Source organism: Eretmochelys imbricata, chromosome 6 (genome assembly GCF_965152235.1).
Source record: "Eretmochelys imbricata isolate rEreImb1 chromosome 6, rEreImb1.hap1, whole genome shotgun sequence".
Lineage (NCBI taxonomy): Eukaryota > Metazoa > Chordata > Testudines > Cheloniidae > Eretmochelys > Eretmochelys imbricata.
The window spans coordinates 116609920-116629246 of NC_135577.1; the positions used below are offsets into that span (position 1 = coordinate 116609920).

Here is a 19327-nt window from a genome sequence, read left to right on the forward strand (position 1 = left end):
GAGGACAGGACAAGGAGTAATGGTCTCAAGTTGCAGTGGGGGAGGTTTAGATTGGATATTAGGAAAAACTTTTTCACTAGGAGGGTGGTGAAACACTGGAATGCGTTACCTAGGGAGGTGGTAGAATCTCCTTCCTTAGAAGTTTTTAAGGTCAGGCTTGACAAAGCCCTGGCTGGGATGATTTAATTGGGGATTGGTCCTGCTTTTGAGCAGGGGGTTGGACTAGATGACCTCCTGAGGTCCCTTCCAACCCTGATATTCTATGATTCTATGAGCAGTCATGTAGTCCCCCATAAATCAGGTTGTATCCACTAGGACTACTGGTCTGTGTCTGCAAACAAAGTCGTAGCCCACCAGTGGAAGAATCTGTACTAACTGCGTGTTCTGCTTTCTGGGGTCCCATTTGAAACCCTTTAACCAATGCTGGCAGAAGTCCTTTAGTCTTTGGGCAGTTGTCTGTAGCTAAGCTTTTGGGGGGTATAGCTTATAGCAGAAACGCTGACAGATTTCTTCATCTAGACCTAGCTGATACAATATGGCAGCCTTCACCTGTTCAAAGTCCTGACCTGCTGTATCCTCAAGTCCCCGGTATGATGCTTGGGCTTCCCCAATAAGGAATGGAAGGAGCTGGAGTCCCCACTGCACTGGGGGCCATTGACAGGCCATGGTCACCCTTTCAAAAGTTACCAAGAATGACTCCAGGTCATTATCTGTCGTCATCTAAGAAAGCATCAGGGTCAGAGTAGTTCCCTGAAGTGCAGGGGACACATTCCCCGTGGCGGGACCCTGAAGAGTATCTGGTATCAGGTCTGCCATCCATTGCAACAACTGTTGCTGGGGCAATGCCATCTGTTCAAACAGTTGTTGTTGCCTCGGTTGTTGCTGTGCTTGTGAGTCAGTCAACTATTGCAGGGGCTGATTCACCTCCTAGCACTCGGGTATATATCAGCAAAAAGTTAAGAGATTTTGTGTTGGTTGTTTGGATTTTTTTAGCTTTTCTTTCTGCAGGGACCATTAAAGTCAACCCGACTTCTGGTACCACTTTGTCAACAGCTCTTTTGAGCAGTCTCTCCAGAAGTCCTAGCTTTCTCCTAACTGGTCTCCCTCTATTCATCTCCCATTAGCCCAGTCCATCCACTTAACCTAAAATGAGTCAATCAGCCCCTAAAAACCCCGGGTTTGCAGTTTTCCTTTGTCACCCTATCAGTTTCTTGGAGGCAGCCTGGTGTGGGGCTGTTGCACCTCTCCTATCCCAGGCTGTGTAGGATCCCCATTCCTCTCTGTCCTTCCTTTATAGCTGGGCTTGTTTTCCTTATTGGTCCCAGGTGGGGGTGCATGCCTGCATGATTGGACATTCTGGCAGCTGGGCTGGGGGGTGGTCAGCCTGATTGCCTGTAAGTGGGGAAAGACACTCCTTTCCCTTCTGCCTATGCTCAGTATGGAGTTTGTAAACCCCATTATACCTTCCTCAGCTGAAGAGTAACCAGCAGGGAAAGAAACAACCCCTTCCATCCCCTGTTCTGTAACCTTTTTGAAAATATGATAGACCTGCATTCAAGAGTCAGGAGACAGGTGAGTGAGGATACTAGTTTCAACAGCAATATTACTTTTTTACTGCAGCCAATAAGCTCTGTCTTGATTTAATCACTTCACTAAATCACCTGCAGCAGAATGTTCGACTGGGAAAAGCATGGTACCTGTCTGTTTAGTCATGGATTATTAGAAACTGGATTAGAAAGCAGTATCTGTGATGTATGGATTTCTCTTAGGCCACACAGTTTTGTAAATCCACTTGCTAAACCATAAGCATGTGATATGTAAATTTATTTAATAAAGTGTCTGTTTGCTAATTATTATTTAAGCCCTGTAAGAGAAAATGTTTTTAGATTCACAAATCAAGTCAATGCAGGAGTGCAGCTCAATGAAATATGCCTTGCATCAAATACAGATATGGTTTTGGTCAACAAAGAACAAGTATTAACAAGATTAGCAAAGGTTATCAAGCAATACACAAACTCCTGTAGGCCCTTAGTGAGTTCCAGTGACGTTGGGAACAAAGCCAGTTGCTGCACCTAGGTATCTCCATGATGCAAGGAAGGTAGAGAAGAAGTCCTGCTCTGCTTTAGAATCTCAAGGGAAGTCCAGCCAATCAATTCTACCCCAGGTCCTTTTATAGTGAAGGCCTAGGAACCTCCAGCTAACATTGCAGTATTCTGTACATCTCCTCAATAACACAGGCTCCTGCACACACATCAAACCTGTCCGTTGCTCTCTCCACTTGCTTCCAAGGGACTAGAAAGTCAAGGTGTCAGTCCTTATCTTCCAGGCATTCAATGGCCTAAGCCCAGCATAACAAAAGAGCCTATGGTTCCACAATGAAGACCATGGTCAACATCTCTGCTTCTCAGGCACAATGGACCTTTTTACTGTAAGGGTAAAGCTCACCCATGAAGGAGACAAGAGATTTCTCCGGAGACCAACAGGGACAAACTCACCCAGGAACTAAGGACCATCACTAACTTTTAGCTCTACCTGCAAGGCATACTTCTTCGACCTGCCTACTCTAACACACACATAGCACCATGTACATTTGAAAAAAAAAACAACAACAAAATCCACACTGTATACACAGTTCTCCCCTTGGAGATGAGGGAGAAAACAAACCACACCAGACAGATGTTCATCACATCCTTCAATTCAGTACTGGAAGGCACTCACCTAGTATAGAGATCTGGGCTGTACAAGAGCCTATATAGAATAAATGGGAAGATATCACATTGGCAAAATGGTCACTAGTTTTTAATTTCCCTCTTTCACTTTATTATTGTTTAATAAAAACAAAATGTTCTAGTTTTTCTTTCTTCTGATGAAACATTTTCCCTGATTAGGCTGTTGCCAGTCCTAAACTGCTGGGTCTGATAAGACTATCTTTAAATTTTCTCTCATTTAACAATGTTTACATTGGACAATTAATAGCACTTTTATAATATTAATGGTGTGCATATTGGTACACTAGAAACTCTTTAAACAGTAAGTAAGATCAGTGATAAATATCCAGTAAGCAGTTATTCTGATCATTCTTTTGGACTGTTGTCATAAATATAAAGGGAAGGCTAACCATCTTTAAATTCCTCCTGGCCAGAGGAAAAGCCCCTTCACCTGTAAAGGGTTAAGAAGCTAAGATAACCTCACTGGCACCTGACCAAAATGACCAATGAGGAGACAAGATACTTTCAAAGCTGGAGGGGGGGGAAAACAAAGGTTCTCTCTGTCTGTGTGATGCTTTTGCCGGGACCAGACCAGGAATGCAGGTCAGAACTCCTGTAAAGAGTTAGTAAACAATCTAGTTAGATATGGGTTAGATTCTGTTTTGTTTAAATGGCTGATAAAATAAATTGTGCGGAATGGAATGTATATGCCTGTTTTTGTGTCTTTTTGTAAATTAAGGTTTAGCCTAGAGGGATTCTCTATGTTTTGAATCTGATTACCCTGTAAGGTATTTACCATCCTGATTTTACAGAGGTGATTCTTTTACTTTTTCTTTAATTAAAATTCTTCTTTTAAGAACCTGATTGCTTTTTCATTGTTATTAAGATCCAAGGGTTTGGGTCTGTGTTCACTTATGCAAAATGGTGAGGATTTTTATCAAGCCTTCCCCAGGAAAGGGGGTGTAGTGCTTGAAGGGATATTTTTGGGGGGGAGACGTCTCCAAGTGGGCACTTCCCATGTTCTTTGTGTAACACTTTGGTGGTGGCAGCTTTTAACCTAAGCTGGTAAGAATAAGCTTAGAGGGTCTTTCATGCAGGTGCCCACATCTGTACCCTAGAGTTCAGAGTGGGGAAGGAACCTTGACAACTATGATGATAGGTTTTCTGCTGCTCCAACTTGAGAGAATGTCAAGATTCTCATGGACCTGCCATTGACTCATCTAAGCACTCCAACTCGGACAAGTTATTGATCAAGCTTCAAGGTGTATTAAGTCTTTAAAACAAACATATGCCTTGCAGACAAAACACTCTAGCAAATGCTCCATTAAAAAAAAAAAAAATCATACACATGCGAAGAACTGAAAAACTTTGATTGGTGGAATTATCAAGAGTTTCCTAAGGTAGTGCTGAAAGGCTCTTTTCATTGAAAGCTGTCTACAATAGTCCACTTATTAAATGAATCACAATATTTTACGAATACCATGATTGTGATAATGCCAAAAGCAAAAAGAGTCCTAAGTGCAGCTGCATAAACAAACAACTATGACAGACCTGCTGGAAAACAAGACTTCTACACACTGCTGCTCAATGTTGTCGCTTCAAGCTCAATATGCTTTTAAGCAGCCATCAAACAATCACACAGATCTATACTAAAAATCAGAAAGAACTGAACTATAGTCAGCTGTTTCATTCCAATTTTATTTTATAAAGGTGATTTTCAATTTGTTTGCAATCAGCTAAAAGTACCTTTAATAGCAGAAGTATCTGTATATCTTACTGACTTCTAATAAAATAATTATTGAGAATAACACTGTTAGTAACACAGTTTAAGAAGTTATACTATTTATTTTATTTTCTCCAAGTGTTGAATTAAAGCTTACTTTGTTACTAAGTGTAGTTTCTGGTCACCCCCTAAGGACACTGATGATCCCAATGGCAATAATTCTATGTTTGCTTTCTGAAAAAGTAATTCATTAGCTAAACTGTTTTGGAGTTTCCCTCAGAAAGGATTAAGTAAAATCATGGTCCCACTGACTTTAATATATAAAAATATACAGTAGAACCTCAGGTTTTGGACTTTAGTGTATTACATATCTGTTATACTACGTAGTGTTTTTAAACAATATGAAGCTCAATAAAACATCCTATTTATTACTTCTCAAGTTAATTGTACTCATTACCTAATGATAAAATACCTGCCAGGGATAAGTAAGTTTTAAAGGTTCAAGTTACAACCAGAGAAGATTTGTGGATTCCATAATTAGTTTCACACAGATTTTCAGAATACATTTACACATCTTTATGGGGGAAGGGTGGGAGAGAAGTGATGCTTAATGATTATCCAGTATTAGAATTAAGCATAAAGTGATATAATTTGTAATGTAGATATTATTAAGATACTTACGATAAAATGTTACCAAACTCTCAATCTAATTTTGAACAAGGTACCTTTCTATTTCCTCCTCTAAATATGAGATTGTCTGACACTGATGTCCTTAGAGACTTTTTACTATTAACATATTAGGACTTTCTATACCATTTCTATTTTTCTTTAACCACAGCATGTGCAAAAATCCACTCACTGCTATGGCCACTCATCAGGTTACTGACAAGAATTGTTTTCTTAATTAAGAATGTGTGTATAAACGAAATAAATCACTTCACTTGCTAAAACTCTACAAAAACTTGTGAATTTAGACTGAAACTTTACAGGAGACTTTTGCAATTGCAGTATGGAAAAGGACTAGTGAATAGCATAATGGAATAGGTGCTTTTTGTGCTTACTAATAAAGTATTTAACAAATCACTGTTTCATATTGTAGAAAGGTACCTCTGTATTAAATTATGTTTGTTTTTAAATGTATACATTGATCTTGAGCAGCCTTATACACTACAGTATGCATCTTGCTTTGAAGTAGAAGGCTCAGATTTTTAAACTCTCAGTAGAAGTGTTATTTTCTATATGCACTGATCCCTTTTTTCTATTCAGAAGGTATCAACTATATAGCGCTAAAACATTGACATCCAGAATACTTTTTTTTTTTTTTTTTAAAAGGGGAGGGGGTTGAAAATGGACAGAAGCAGGTTCTACAGAAAATACTTACAAGGTTATTTACTGTGTTTGACATATACAATATCCATATGTATCTCTCACAGAGTACACATACGAAATATTTTTATATACTGTATTACATAGAGTCAGAGAAACAACAGCTAGATATTTAAAAGATTCACAGATGTCAGAATTTGAAGGTTCAGATATCTTCAAAGGCATCCTTGAATATATGCAAAGCATATTAATTTGAGATTTTACTTTGCATTTTAAGCGGGTTTTTTTTAATACATGTCCTTCATTCATGCAAATGTAAAGAACTCCAAAATATATAAAGGAATACAAAAAATATGAAAGAGGTACTTTTAACACAGGATCCTCAGCAGATGACAAGCCATTAAGCTTTCACCTTTGAGTAATTATGATGACTGTGATGTCTCTTTTGTATCTCCATTTTTTAATTAGAATCTTTAATGTGTTTAACAAGCAATTCTTCCATCAACCTTTGATGTGTTTTACTTGTAAAGCAATGACAGTTTGCAGTTCAGTCTCCTTAAAGTTCCAGAGAAACCATTTTCCACTCACTTGCTTTGAAAGCCATTAAAATAACTTGATGAAGAACAGCAGCAGGGGGCTAATGGAAGCCAAGGCTTAGTAACAATCTTTAGATTTCCCCTTAAGACTTTCTCACAGGCACTTCTCACAAAGATCCTTAAGACCTTTCATCCTCCTGCCCTCCCCCACTATCAACAAAACCAGCACACAGTTAACAGATGCAACTAGCTCCATGTTTTCATATTTTCTCATTACCTTTTAATTTAAAGAAGCTAAAACTTCATCTGTTTTCTGTAACACAGACCGACTCCTCATCTTCCCATTTGAGAAAGCTGAAAATGTAGAAAGATTCAAGAAGCAGCTTCTCCTAACTTACCACCTATATTGAAGATATGGGTACGAAACAACACATCTGCTACCTAACAGAGAAATATAAATGACAACTTGAACTTGAGTGACTTGCTTAAGTATTTTGGGAACCTTCAGGACAAAAGGCTCTCTATAAATGCAACATAATATTTTAAATACATAGATGTATTCCAAAGAAGCAATACTGTCAAATGATCTCTAAGCAGCAGAAACAAACATTGAACCCTAAGGCAAACTGGGAGTTTTTCAGATTGCGATTTGGTCCAAATGTAGCAATAGGGTTATGCTGAGCACTGAAACTAAACGATACTAAAGCATACTTTATCTGTCATACCATTAACTTAGGTTTGAACAGAGACTGGGAATGGCTCGGTCATTATGCTAATTGAATCTTATCCCACCATCAACCTCAGCCTGGACCAGTCCACACAAGAGATCCACTTCCTGGATACTACGGTGCTAATAAACGATGGTCACATAAACACCACCCTATACCGGAAACCTACTGACCGCTATTCCTACCTACATGCCTCCAGCTTTCACCCAGACCACACCACGCGATCCATTGTCTACAGACAAGCTCTATGATACAACCGCATTTGCTCCAACACCTCAGACAGAGACAAACACCTACAAGATCTCTGTCAAGCATTCTTACAACTACAATACCCACCTGCTGAAGTGAAGAAACAGATGGACAGAGCCAGAAGAGTACCAAGAAGTCACCTAGTACAGGACAGCCCCAACAAAGAAAATAACAGAACGCCACTAGCCATCACCTTCAGCCCCCAACTAAAACCTCTCCAACGCATCATCAAGGATCTACAACCTATCCTGAAGGACGACCCAACACTCTCACAAATCTTGGGAGACAGGCCAGTCCTTGCTTACAGACAGCCACCCAACCTGAAGCAAATACTCACCAGCAACCACACACCACACAACAGAACCAGGAACCTATCCTTGCAACAAAGCCCCTTGCCATCTGTGTCCACATATCTATTCAGGGGACACCATCATAGGGCCTAATCACATCAGCCACACTATCAGAGGCTCGTTCACCTGCACATCTACCAATGTGATATACGCCATCATGTGCCAGCAATGCCCCTCTGCCATGTACACTGGTCAAACTGGACAGTCTCTACGTAAAAGAATAAATGGACACAAATCAGACGTCAAGAATTATAACATTCAAAAACCAGTCGGAGAACACTTCAATCTCTTTGGTCACTCGATTACAGACCTAAAAGAAAAGGAGTACTTGTGGCACCTTAGAGACTAACCAATTTATCTGAGCATGAGCTTTCGTGAGCTACAGCTCACTTCATCGGATGCAAGTACTTGTGGCACCTTAGCTCATGAAAGCTTATGCTCAAATACATTGGTTAGTCTCTAAGGTGCCACAAGTACTCCTTTTCTTTTTGCGAATACAGACTAACACGGCTGTTACTCTGAGACCTAAAAGTTGCAATTCTTCAACAAAAAAAAACTTCAGAAACAGACTCCAATGAGAGATTGCTGAATTGGAATTAATTTGCAAACTGGATACAATTAACTTAGGCTTGAATAGAGACTGGGAGTGGATGGGTCATTCCACAAAGTAAATTATTTCCCCATGAAGAAAAGGAGTACTTGTGGCACCTTAGAGACTAACAAATTTATTTGAGCATAAGCTCATGAGGAAAGGGTCCTGGACTGCACAGTTGTTTCCCCAGTCGGTGAGTTGGCTTGCAGCTTGCACTCTCACATCTTCTCAGTTTCTATCCTGGCTTAATGAGCCTGTGGTGCCTTCTACAATCTGGGGCAATATTTTATTTAGTGGGACAACTGCCTAGAAGTCTGGAAACAAGCTGTACTGATACCCTCTTGGGTACCAAAGGCTCACATATATTTCACACATTTCTTCTTCTTGATAAAACTAATATATTACTTCAGTTTCAAGTTTCAATAACTTTTTTAGGCCTCAAATGAAAGTGGCAGAAGTACACGAGTCAGCATCCAGGTTTTTTAGGAGCTACACAAAGAACATATTTGCCAGTCCTTTGGCTTTGCCAAACTGGCTATATCATGAACAGAGGAAATGGATCCAGCCAGAAGTAGTAACAAGAATCATAGTTTTGTGGCACAAAAAGCCCAGGAAATGCCACACAGTTATTCTGAGAAATAATTGTAGATATCTGCAACATAACCCACCACTATGTTCTGTAGATACCATGTACTGCAAACAAATTAAAAAGCATCAAAGCATCATCTAAAAAAAGCCACTACTTCCATCTCTTCATCATTTTAGGCTGTCAAAATAAGTACCTGTGATATTATTATTGGTTTAGCAGTAGGTGTGCTGTAGTTTGTTAAAAGTATCACTGAAGAACAAACATTTAATAAAGTCAAAATCAACAGCTGTATTCCCTCCTTTTCTGCATTATTTTTCAAACAAACTGGAATGTCTTGTTTTTTACGGACGGGTGAATCTTTCCCACATTTATATTTAACATTTTTGGAGAAAGAATAGCCCTCACCTTTAGGAGTTTTGCCCTCATTTCCCTATAATGTATTCATCACCACTCAGCACATCTGTCCTAGCAAATCCTATTTCCTGTTCTATTCATGAGGCTCAGCAACCTGGAGCTTTAACGATTGCTGCCACACTTTTCCCATGGCCTTCTCACCTCTCGGTCCCCCCCACCCAAGTACCCAGCTCCCATTGTTTATCATCTGTTCTCCCCTGCTGCAAACTGCTGTCAGATGTTCACTTATCCCTAATCTTACTCACTGCCTTTGATATTCTTTCTAATCCAACAACCTGTCAACTGGGGCATCAGCCCATGTCCAGACCAGCTGCTCTGTCACAGGCCTTAAGGTTCCCTCTCAGCTTCATATGCAACATTTAAAGGATTTTGACACAGCATGCACAATGTGAAACAGATAATTAACGTTGTTTTGATCAGCGATCATGGCTTTCGTGTGACACTAGTTGACCACTAATGAAAAGTAAGCTTTAGTTTGTTTAAACTTTAGTATTACTATATTAACAAGACCTTGGTCTATGTTTAAGGGACAATATGTTGAAATCTGAGTTCTTGGAGATCAGGGAATGCTGCTTTATTTAGCTATAAATTATGTAGAAAGACTAATTCACACAAAAATTTAAGTCAGACAGTTGTTTTACATATTCTGTGGAATAAAAAAAAATATAATGTCCCTGTTTATGCTAAGTCATTTTCTATAGTGTTTTCAAAGCAAATAATTACAAAACATACGAGTTGCAAAATGTAAAAAATGCATATTCAATATCACTAGCCATTTATATGTAATTTCTTATTCTTTAAGCTGTGTTTTCAAGGTATAATCACAATGTGCTATACTCATTTAATATAAAGCATTAAAGTCTGTTTTCTGTCTTTACATTTTACAAAATATTCTCACTTAGAGAAGATTTTATAACTTCATAACATCCAAATCCACTGTAAACATTTGTACACTACTGCTCATCATCTGTATTAAAACGTACACCGTATGTATACTTCTACATGTTACACTGCTTCAGATAACAGAATTTTTTATACTGGGAAACAGGTAGCCATTTTTACTTATCTCTAACCAGACATGTATTTTTAATCCCAATTGAAAAATTACAGACATATACAGGTACATTTCTCCGAGCTAGCTCAATTTATAAAAAAATAAAATAAAAAAGAATAATAATTTAAACAAAAAAACAAATTAAAGGTTGTACAAAATATGTGATGAGAATACTACTAGGAGTATACAAAACACCAGTCTTTTTTTTTTTTTTTTTTTTTTACACAGCAATTGTAATAAAAATCTACATTAGATGTGGTAAAGTGGCTCATTTTCTCTGGACCCGATTATTTCCACCCTGGGGCCTGTGTACATGGGGACACTCAGGAAAATTAATTCAAATTAAAGGTGTAAATTTAAAGTGGATTAGTTAAACCTCATTAAACCCATGTGCGCACTCTCTTTCAGCATTCAAGTGGCCTTAATTTGGTTTAATTTACGGTATATCTACAGTACAGCCACTACTGTGGAACAGCTACAGCGCTGCAGGTGTGCTGCTATAGTGTAGATGTGTGTAAATGCTTGTAGTGTGGCATAGGGCTTGCCTACACTTACATTTTATAGCACTCTAACTTGCTGGCTCAGGGGTCTGAAAAATCACCTCCGAGTGCAGCAAGTTTGAGTGCTTTAAAGTGCTAGTGTGGACAGGCTCCCAGCGCTCTGAGCTAATCCCCTTGTGAAGGTGGGTTACCAGGAGCGCTGGGACTCTCTCCCAGCGCTCACGTGCAACCACACTTGCACTTCAAAGCGCAGCCGTGCGAGCGCTCCTGCAGCAGCGCTTTGAAAGTTTCCAGTGTAGCTATGCCCATACTTTAGATGCTTCCTACGTTGACAGAAGGAGTTTTTCCTTTCTCTATTGTCTATCCAGCTCTCGGAGACATGATAGCTAGGTTGACAAAATAATTATTCTGTTGATTTAGCTGTGCTTACACCTGGGCTTAGGTCTACGAAACTATGGTGCTAAGGGCACAACATTGTTCACAGCCCTGAGCGACATAGTTAGGTCGATCTAATTTTTAAGATTAGACCCAGCCTTAATTTGGAAGTGAATTAAGATAAACCCAATTAACATCATTTTAGTTTTGAATGAGAGAGTGTACACACAGGAGTTTAATGCAGTTTAACAAACCCACTTTGAATTCGCACCTTTAGTTCATTTGGATTAATTTTTCTGCATGTCCCCATTTAAAAAAGCTCTTAGCAATCATTATTGTGAAGTGGAATAACCCAAGCTAACCATAGCATACTGGTGAAATACATTTACTAGCACTCAACTGCAGTTATTTCACAGTTATTCTAAACTTTGGAGTCTGATTTACATAAGTGCATGGCTGTTTCTCAATAACCAATATGCCAGTTTCTGTGCTCTGGCTACTAATGACCTTTGGACATTAAATCAAAACACCATTGTTTACTTAATTTATTTCTAAAATGTAGACATACTTGTAAAAATTGTATACAGAGAATGTATATTGCAGGCTTGAACCTGCATTATTGTAATTACTGGCACCTTTGCTACTGACTTCAATGAATGCAAAGTGAATTCCTGCTCTCTGATCAGCTGTTGCCCTCATAACTCCACACCCATATGTCTACAACAAACAATGCTACCTCAGTTTCTCACTGCCTTCCCAGCCTATCATTCCCAACAATCTCTCAACTCTCACATTTTAAGTTCTCACTACACTCACACAAGTACACTTATTTTTAATATTTTTATCTTTATAATTTAAGATTTCTGCTGCCTGTTTGTAATTAAGTAACATGAAAAATGATTGTACTCCATTGTATGCAGATTGCAATCTCTTACATGTAGAGGTTGTATCTTCTTACTGTTCTGTAAAATGCCTGCCATTCTCTTGGGATTATACAATTAAACAGACACAATCGATGGAGTTCAGTTAATTTGTTTCATTCAGTTGCATACATGAAACCATTAGGAGCAAGATCCCCAATTTAAGATGATATTTACTGTTAAGAATTTGTTAAAATTAAGATAAAGACTATGCTTAACGTAAAAAGCTGGAAATTTCTGTCACTGCTAACCACTACTCACCAATCTCTACATTACCAGCCATTACCTTCTAACTGTCCCTAAGCTATTTCACACTAGGAACAGGTGCAAGCTTGGTGGCCAAAGTATGTTGAATGAAAATAAACCTTCATTACAGCACACACAAAAATACCTTTATGTTTCCCTTCTACTACTTCTCTGACTTTCCAAATTTTCTTCATGTTTTCCCTTCAGCAACTCCCAACCACATCTCATGCTAAAATAATTTTGAAATTTGAATAGCATTACACCAGAAGTCTGTGGCAGTGCCATGAATAGATCCAGGTCCCCTCACTTCTAGTCCCAATCCCGTGCCTTCACTGTATTTTAGATGAACGGTGGTCTTGAAGTTTATGCTCATGCTGCTTGTGAAAACTGTCACTTCAAGGTTCCTTATGTTTATGCATACAAAATGCTATATGATGTCATTTCAGCCAAAATGCTGTCTTATTATTTTTGCATTTAATATTATGAGTACTAGAAAGGTTGAAGGAATTCAGAAAAAATCTGCAAAAGAAATAACACCATCATCCTTAACATGATTGCTTTGACAAATGAACACTTCTTAATACTGGAGTCTTTGAAGATTCAACAGACCAGTGTTACTTGTTTGAACAGGTTATCTAAAATTCTGTTTATTATTTTCACAGCAACATTTTAACTGTCAAACTAGAAAAGAATGTTCTATGTTTACCAAAAAGCAGAATGAAGCTTCAGCAAATGTTTTAGGCAGCTGGGAACACTCATGCTACTATATAAAAGTTAGTTCTAAATGTGGAATTAGTTGGTACAGTATAATAAATAATTATTATTATTAATAACAACTTAGTGCTTTTTATCTCCAAAGTTCTCAGGCCATTAATGAGGCCCCAATCTTGCTTTCCCTGCATGGAGCTCCTTGCAGAATTGGATCTTAATCCTCATGTCCAGTGAGATAGGTAAATTTTAAATCGCATTTTAAAGTGTGGAAACACAGAGACTAAGGGGCTTGCTCAAGGCCACAGAGGAAATCAGAGTCAGATCTCTTAGAAATCAGGAATCCTTGTTCGCAATCCACTGTTAAATTACACCCAACTCCCTTTTTACATGGGGCATTTTCTGCTCACTACACAGTACACAACAGATTCAGATCCACAACATTCTCTAAAAAAACCCAAACTTTTATAATGTTAATAACTTTAAATGTTTTTATTCCCTTAAAAGTAAAAGAAAAGGCCACACATTAAAAAGATTTTTCCCACTTCCATTTCATTTTTTATGTATTATATGTTTAACTCAGGAATGAATGACTGGAAACCTTAGTTAATCAATATAGAACAAAATGACAAAGCCAAACACTAAACCATCTGAAGCTCTGAAAATAGAGTAAAGCTCATATAAAAATAAAGTTTCTTGTTACAATCGGTCCCCTTATTTGATAAAACTTCATTAGATTCTAACTGGCACCATAGAACAATTTTTCTGGTTTGTCATAAGAACATAAGAGCTGCCATACTGCGTCAGACCACAGCCCATCTTTCCCAATTTCCTGTCTCTGACAGTGGCACGCACCAGAACTTCAGGTGGAGTGTACAGAACAGGGCAATTATGGAGTGATTCACATGTCTTCCATTCCCAGCTTCTGGTAGTAAGAGATTTAGGGTCATCCTGAGCATGTGGTTACATCCCAGACCACCTTGGCTAACAGCCACTGACGGACCTATCCTCCATGAAGTTTTGAACTTATCTAGTTCTTTTTTGAACACAGTTATACTTTTGGCCATCATGACATCCCATGGCAATAAGTTTGAATGTCCTGCCATCATTCAAATAGATGCTTGTTCACCATTCCACTCTAGCACAGGCTTGCCCATATATACTAGAAAATGTAAAATTGCAGTTTATATTAGTCTAGCCTGTACACTTCCAAAAGTTCCTTGACAGATCATACACTAAAAATTAAATGGTAGGAAGCAGTGATGAGAGCTGCCTTGTCAGAACAAGCTTCTAAAACAAAGCCCGTGTCAGGTAGTCAGTGTATGAACTAGGATTAGAAGTCAAGAGATTCTGGTTCTCTGCTTAGCACATTAGACCACATCTCTCTCTCTCTCCAAAGAAATCAAATCATAAGAAATATATAGTGAATAAATGTACTATACTGAAGGGAATATAGTCCCCAAGGGAAACCTCAATTTCTGAAATACATCAGGGCAACTTTCTGCATCAGATATTTTTGGCCTTGGTTACACTATGAAAACAAGCAAGTTCAACGATGGCTTTTGAGCATGGCTATGGCCCTACTGGTTTAAAACTAAATGTGGTCCAGCCTGCCTGGACAAGGCCATACCTACAGGCTAAATTGTAATGCAAGTCATCTAGACCTCAATTAAGTTTAACCACTGTTGTCTGACTTGATGGTTTTGGTTGTGAAGATAGGATCAGAAAGATTCAGGAATTTACAATTGAATCTCCAGCCAAATACTGTAATCTTTAAAGATTTAAAGAATTTAAAGAATTTTAAGAATTAAAGATCACTAGTGATGTCTTGGAGGTACCTAGAGTTCATCAATATTTAAAGGTAATCCATTATCAGAAACTTTATTTACAAGAATTCTTTATATTTTCTATTTGTGCAGGAAGACACTATTTGGGATATGCAGAAGTTCCCAACTTCAAAATGTTCCCTCCTACTCTGTCCCTGTCTATTTGATCGCCTCCTGCTTTTCCTTTTCCAACACTTTAAGACTACGAGTTGAATATATCTCCTCCACACACACCTCCTCTTCCTTTCTTAATGAATGTGTCTAAGGGCAAGTCTTCACTACAAAATTAAGTCGACTTAAGTTATGTCGACGTACAGCCACCACAGTAATTACTGCGGTGGTTCATGTCCACACTATGCCCCCTCTGCTGGTAGTGTATGTCCTCACCAGGCCACTTCCACTGACTTAACTGTGTGGGGCATTGTGGGGCACTGACAGCTGGAGTCCTGCCTGCTCCGGGGCCCACACGGGGCTGACAACCAACAGGTGATGTAAATAACACAGACACTGCATCACCCTAACTACATCAATCTAAATGCTACGTCTCTTATTAGGACTTATTAGGTCAGTCTAGTGGGCAACTTACATCAGTAGAAGCAACACAATAATGTAGACATTTACAGAGTTAGGTCGACATAAGCTGCCTTACAGTTGACGTAACTCCGTAGCGTAGGCCAGGCCTAAAACAAACCCCAAAAAAAGGGTGAAGCAGAATGAAGAGAAGTAGCTTGGCATTGCTAATTTCTGCACGCACTGGGTTTTCCTTTATTTGCTACAGCCATGGAATTGCAATGAACAAATGGACCTCACTAGGCCAATACTGAGACTGGAGCGACCACTACAGTACATTTAATTAGAGAAACAACTGCTCTTCATACAGTTAGAAACCTATTTACAGAACAGATTCTGAAGGGAAAAAACACAAATATGTTACATTAGCAGACACTAATCTCATTTTATCATGTGTACTCTTTGTATTGCTGAGGGCTCTAATTCTCAAGGATCATCTGAAAGGAGACTCATGTTTTGTATTGACATTATAAGGAAAAGGATTTCCTATTACTACTTCCATTGCTTCCCACATGGGTGCTGTAAAGTTGGCTGTACATGGCAGTTTCATCATTTTTGATGATCTAGACAATCATTCAACTTTGCTCCAATTACTGCAACTAACTGACTATGATTTTACATGACATTACTCAAGAAGCGAGGTCCAAATGGGTTAGTATTTAGAGAGACCTGCAAAGAAAATTAAGTTGCTGCAGACAGTAGTGTTTCAGCCCTAATCAGTACCAAACCAATGCCCACGCACTGGCAATAGGGGGCACTATAATTCAGTCTTTCAGATGAGAAATAAAACCGAGGTTCCGAGTCTGACCACCGCATACATGACCACTTGCAGTCCTTTACAAAACCCAATGGTACTTTTTGCAAGGGCAGGTGTGTTTTGGCCTATTTCCAGTTTACAATGAAAGTACCAACTTCAATTTCAATCATATATGAATCATAGAATCATAGAATATCAGGGTTGGAAGGGACCTCAAGAGGTCATCTAGTCCAACCCCCTGCTCAAAGCAGGACCGATCCCCGACTATGGTATCTGCCTTCACTTCCAGTCCTAAACTATTATGTAGGTTGCTGTGTGCTGTTAAACAACAGCCGCATTCTACCCCCGAGGTGACTGTATTTCAGTGGCAGGTGGATCAAGTGGTTCCTGTTTACACAGCAAATGTAAATTGCTTGGGGATGAAAGGTACTGTATATATGACTGGATTCATAGAAAAGATCATAATTGACAAGCATTATAAGACTACTACTGCACTCTTCAGGACAATATTACTGCTGCCACATAAAGACCACAAGCAATCCTAACCATGACAAACCTGCCTGAGAAGAAATTGTGATGGGACACTCGTGCCTTGTTCAGCTATGGGAAATGATGTAGAACAACTAAAGTCACCTCTTCTGGTGTTCTGTCACCCTCATTCAGATGTCGGTTCTTTCCCATCTTCCCCCCTCCTCCTGATTTGACGCAGCTGGGAGAACAAGGAACCCACAGAGACAAAGCCCAACGTCCGCAGGACTGGCAGGGGCGAGGAAGGGGGGCGCAAGGGAGCCTGAGCGGAGTGGGACCCTAGGGGCAGGGAAAGATTTGGGAGGGGCCGAGCGCGAAGGGGGCGTTGGTGAGGACTAGGGGCAAGGGGGCTGGCAGGCCACGGGGGCAGGTCCGCAGGAGGCTGCAGGGAAGCGGGAGGGGGAGGGCACCATACAGCCCCGGGCCAGGCCGCATTTCCTGGCAGGGCAGCGCACCGGCGCGCTCGTAGGCCCGGCTATAGCCGGGGCTTCCGCCCGCCGTGCCGCGGGAGCCGGGACTCACCTGCCGGTAGCGGAGCCGGAAGGGCCGCAAGTACTGGGAGGAGGCGCAGGGCGCCAGCGCCAGCTCCTCTATGGCCTCCATGTGCGGCAGGAGCGGCCCCGGGAACCGGGGCGTGGCCGTGGGCAGCCTGCGGCCGCTCACCCCGGCCTGCAGACTAGAGCGGCGTCGCGCGCCGCCTGCGCGGCAACCGTCCTCAGTAAGGCGAAAGGAACCTCCCCCGCGGCAACCGTCCTGCTGGCCGGGAAGGAACCCCTCCCCTCCCCCCCCGGTCCAGCTAACGGGGAAAGACGCCCCCCCCCGGCTGTCCTCAACTGAGGGGAAACTGCCCCCCCCACCCGCTAAGAGGCCAGGACCCCCTCCCCCACAAAACCGTCCAACTAAGGGGGAAGGGGTTTTCTTTTTCCTCTCACACTCCCCCCAAGCCAGAGGGAAGTGAACCCCCCTCCCTGCACCCAAGCACACGTCTACATGCCTGGTGAAATCCTTGGCCCGCAGGGCGGGGGTCAGGTCAATGGCAAAAAATCCCCTCCGCTTCAGTGCAGCCTGGATTTCAGCTGCTGTGTTTTCCTGGCCCCCTTCCTTCACTGGCCAGGGGCACGTCTACACTGTGGACACAAGCCTCTGCAGTGTAGATCAGTGGTTCTCAAACTTTTTTTCCCATGGACCACTAGAAAATCGCTGAGGGGCTTGGTGGCTCACTTAATGTTCTTTCCAAATGTTGTTTGCACCGGTAGCTAACCATTGTAAAGCACTTTGAACAGAAGCGCTATGTAAAAAAAAAAAAAAAAAAAAAAAAAACACAACTTAATAATAATAAACTTTTTTTGTTCTACAAATAAAAGCACACTACTCATATTTTAATATCAGTAGTCTGACCTTTCTAATGCGATGGATGTGCTCTCCCCTGCTGGGGCTGGGAAGGAGTGGGGGTCTCTCCCCCGCCACAGAGCTGGGGCTGGGAAGGAGGGCTGTCTCCCCCACAGCAGCCGCAGCCCTGGAGTTGGGGAAAGTCACCTCTTTCTCTGGTCACCGCAACCCCACACATCCCAAATTCCCCCCTCCCACCTACCCTCTGTTCCCCCCAAGGCCACCACCTCACCTTACATGTGTGTCTTCTCCAGAGTCCAGGCACCTAATTAGTGGAGCCACACCTACACAGCTCCACTAATTAGATGGGCGGCCCTTTATTCTCTCATGTGTGGCCACTCAGGCGTGCACCTTAGAGGGAACTATCTGTGGACCACCTGAATGGAGCTCGCAGACCACTGGTCGTCCGTGGATCGCAGTTTGAGAACCACTGGTGTAGACACTTCCTGTGTTGCTGGAAGTGGTTGTTCCATGGATGTAGGACCTACATAGGTAATCGACCTCCTTGAGCAGTGGTAGTCACCTCCCTGATTCATTAGGTCAGTTTAGCTCCCCCATGCATGGGTGAATTTTTCACACTTTGAGTTCTGCAGCTAGGTCTAATTAAATGTTAACTATAGACAAGTCCTCACATGAGTACTCCCACTGAAATGGCCTCATGTGCTTAAAATAAAATGTTTGTGAGTATTTATGGGAAATGGGATCAGGTCCCCAAGCTGCACCCCCATACAGTACATGTTGCCTTCTGAAAAGTACATCTCCACCCCAAGACACAACACGTCATCTTCTCACAAACATCCCTTCAAAACACGCACATTCCCATGCACCACTGATTACGTGTCCCCAAAAAACAAAGATATATTTCTCTGCACATTTTCCTTGGATATAATCCCCACGTCCCAGGCTAAGCTGGTTTTGAGCATTCTAACACAGCTATGTATCTTGATAATGAATATATTAAAAATTGCTTCTGTCTCTTGTGTTCCTTAATCTCTGAACAGACTTGTGCATATCCATATCCTATATGCAAAACAGGGATGGAGACCCAGGGGGGGTTCAATCTTATACTCTTATGGGTCACAAAATGTAATACTTATTTGTGAAGTAATTTTTTTAAATTGATGTTAAATTTCAGAACTTAGTATTTTGGTATCCCCGCTTCATTTTGTCACCTTTGTATAAAATGGAAACGTAGGCCCTGATCCTGCAAAAACTAGCACACGTGTTGTGTTTAACTTT

The 19327-nt window shown here is 40.8% G+C and overlaps 1 protein-coding gene across 2 annotated transcripts in view; it reads right to left on the reverse strand.

Annotated features, from left to right (window-relative positions):
- Positions 1-17410, reverse strand: part of NUDT14 (nudix hydrolase 14) — a 99119-nt gene extending 81709 nt beyond the window's left edge. The window contains exon 1 of one of the 2 annotated variants that reach the window (XM_077819478.1): positions 17222-17410. In XM_077819478.1, the coding sequence (XP_077675604.1) occupies positions 17222-17302 (81 nt within the window). In that variant the 5' untranslated portion in view covers positions 17303-17410. The remainder of the gene's footprint in view (positions 1-17221) is intronic. The other variant, XM_077819480.1, reaches the window with a different exon arrangement.
- Positions 17411-19327: the final 1917 nt, after the last annotated feature.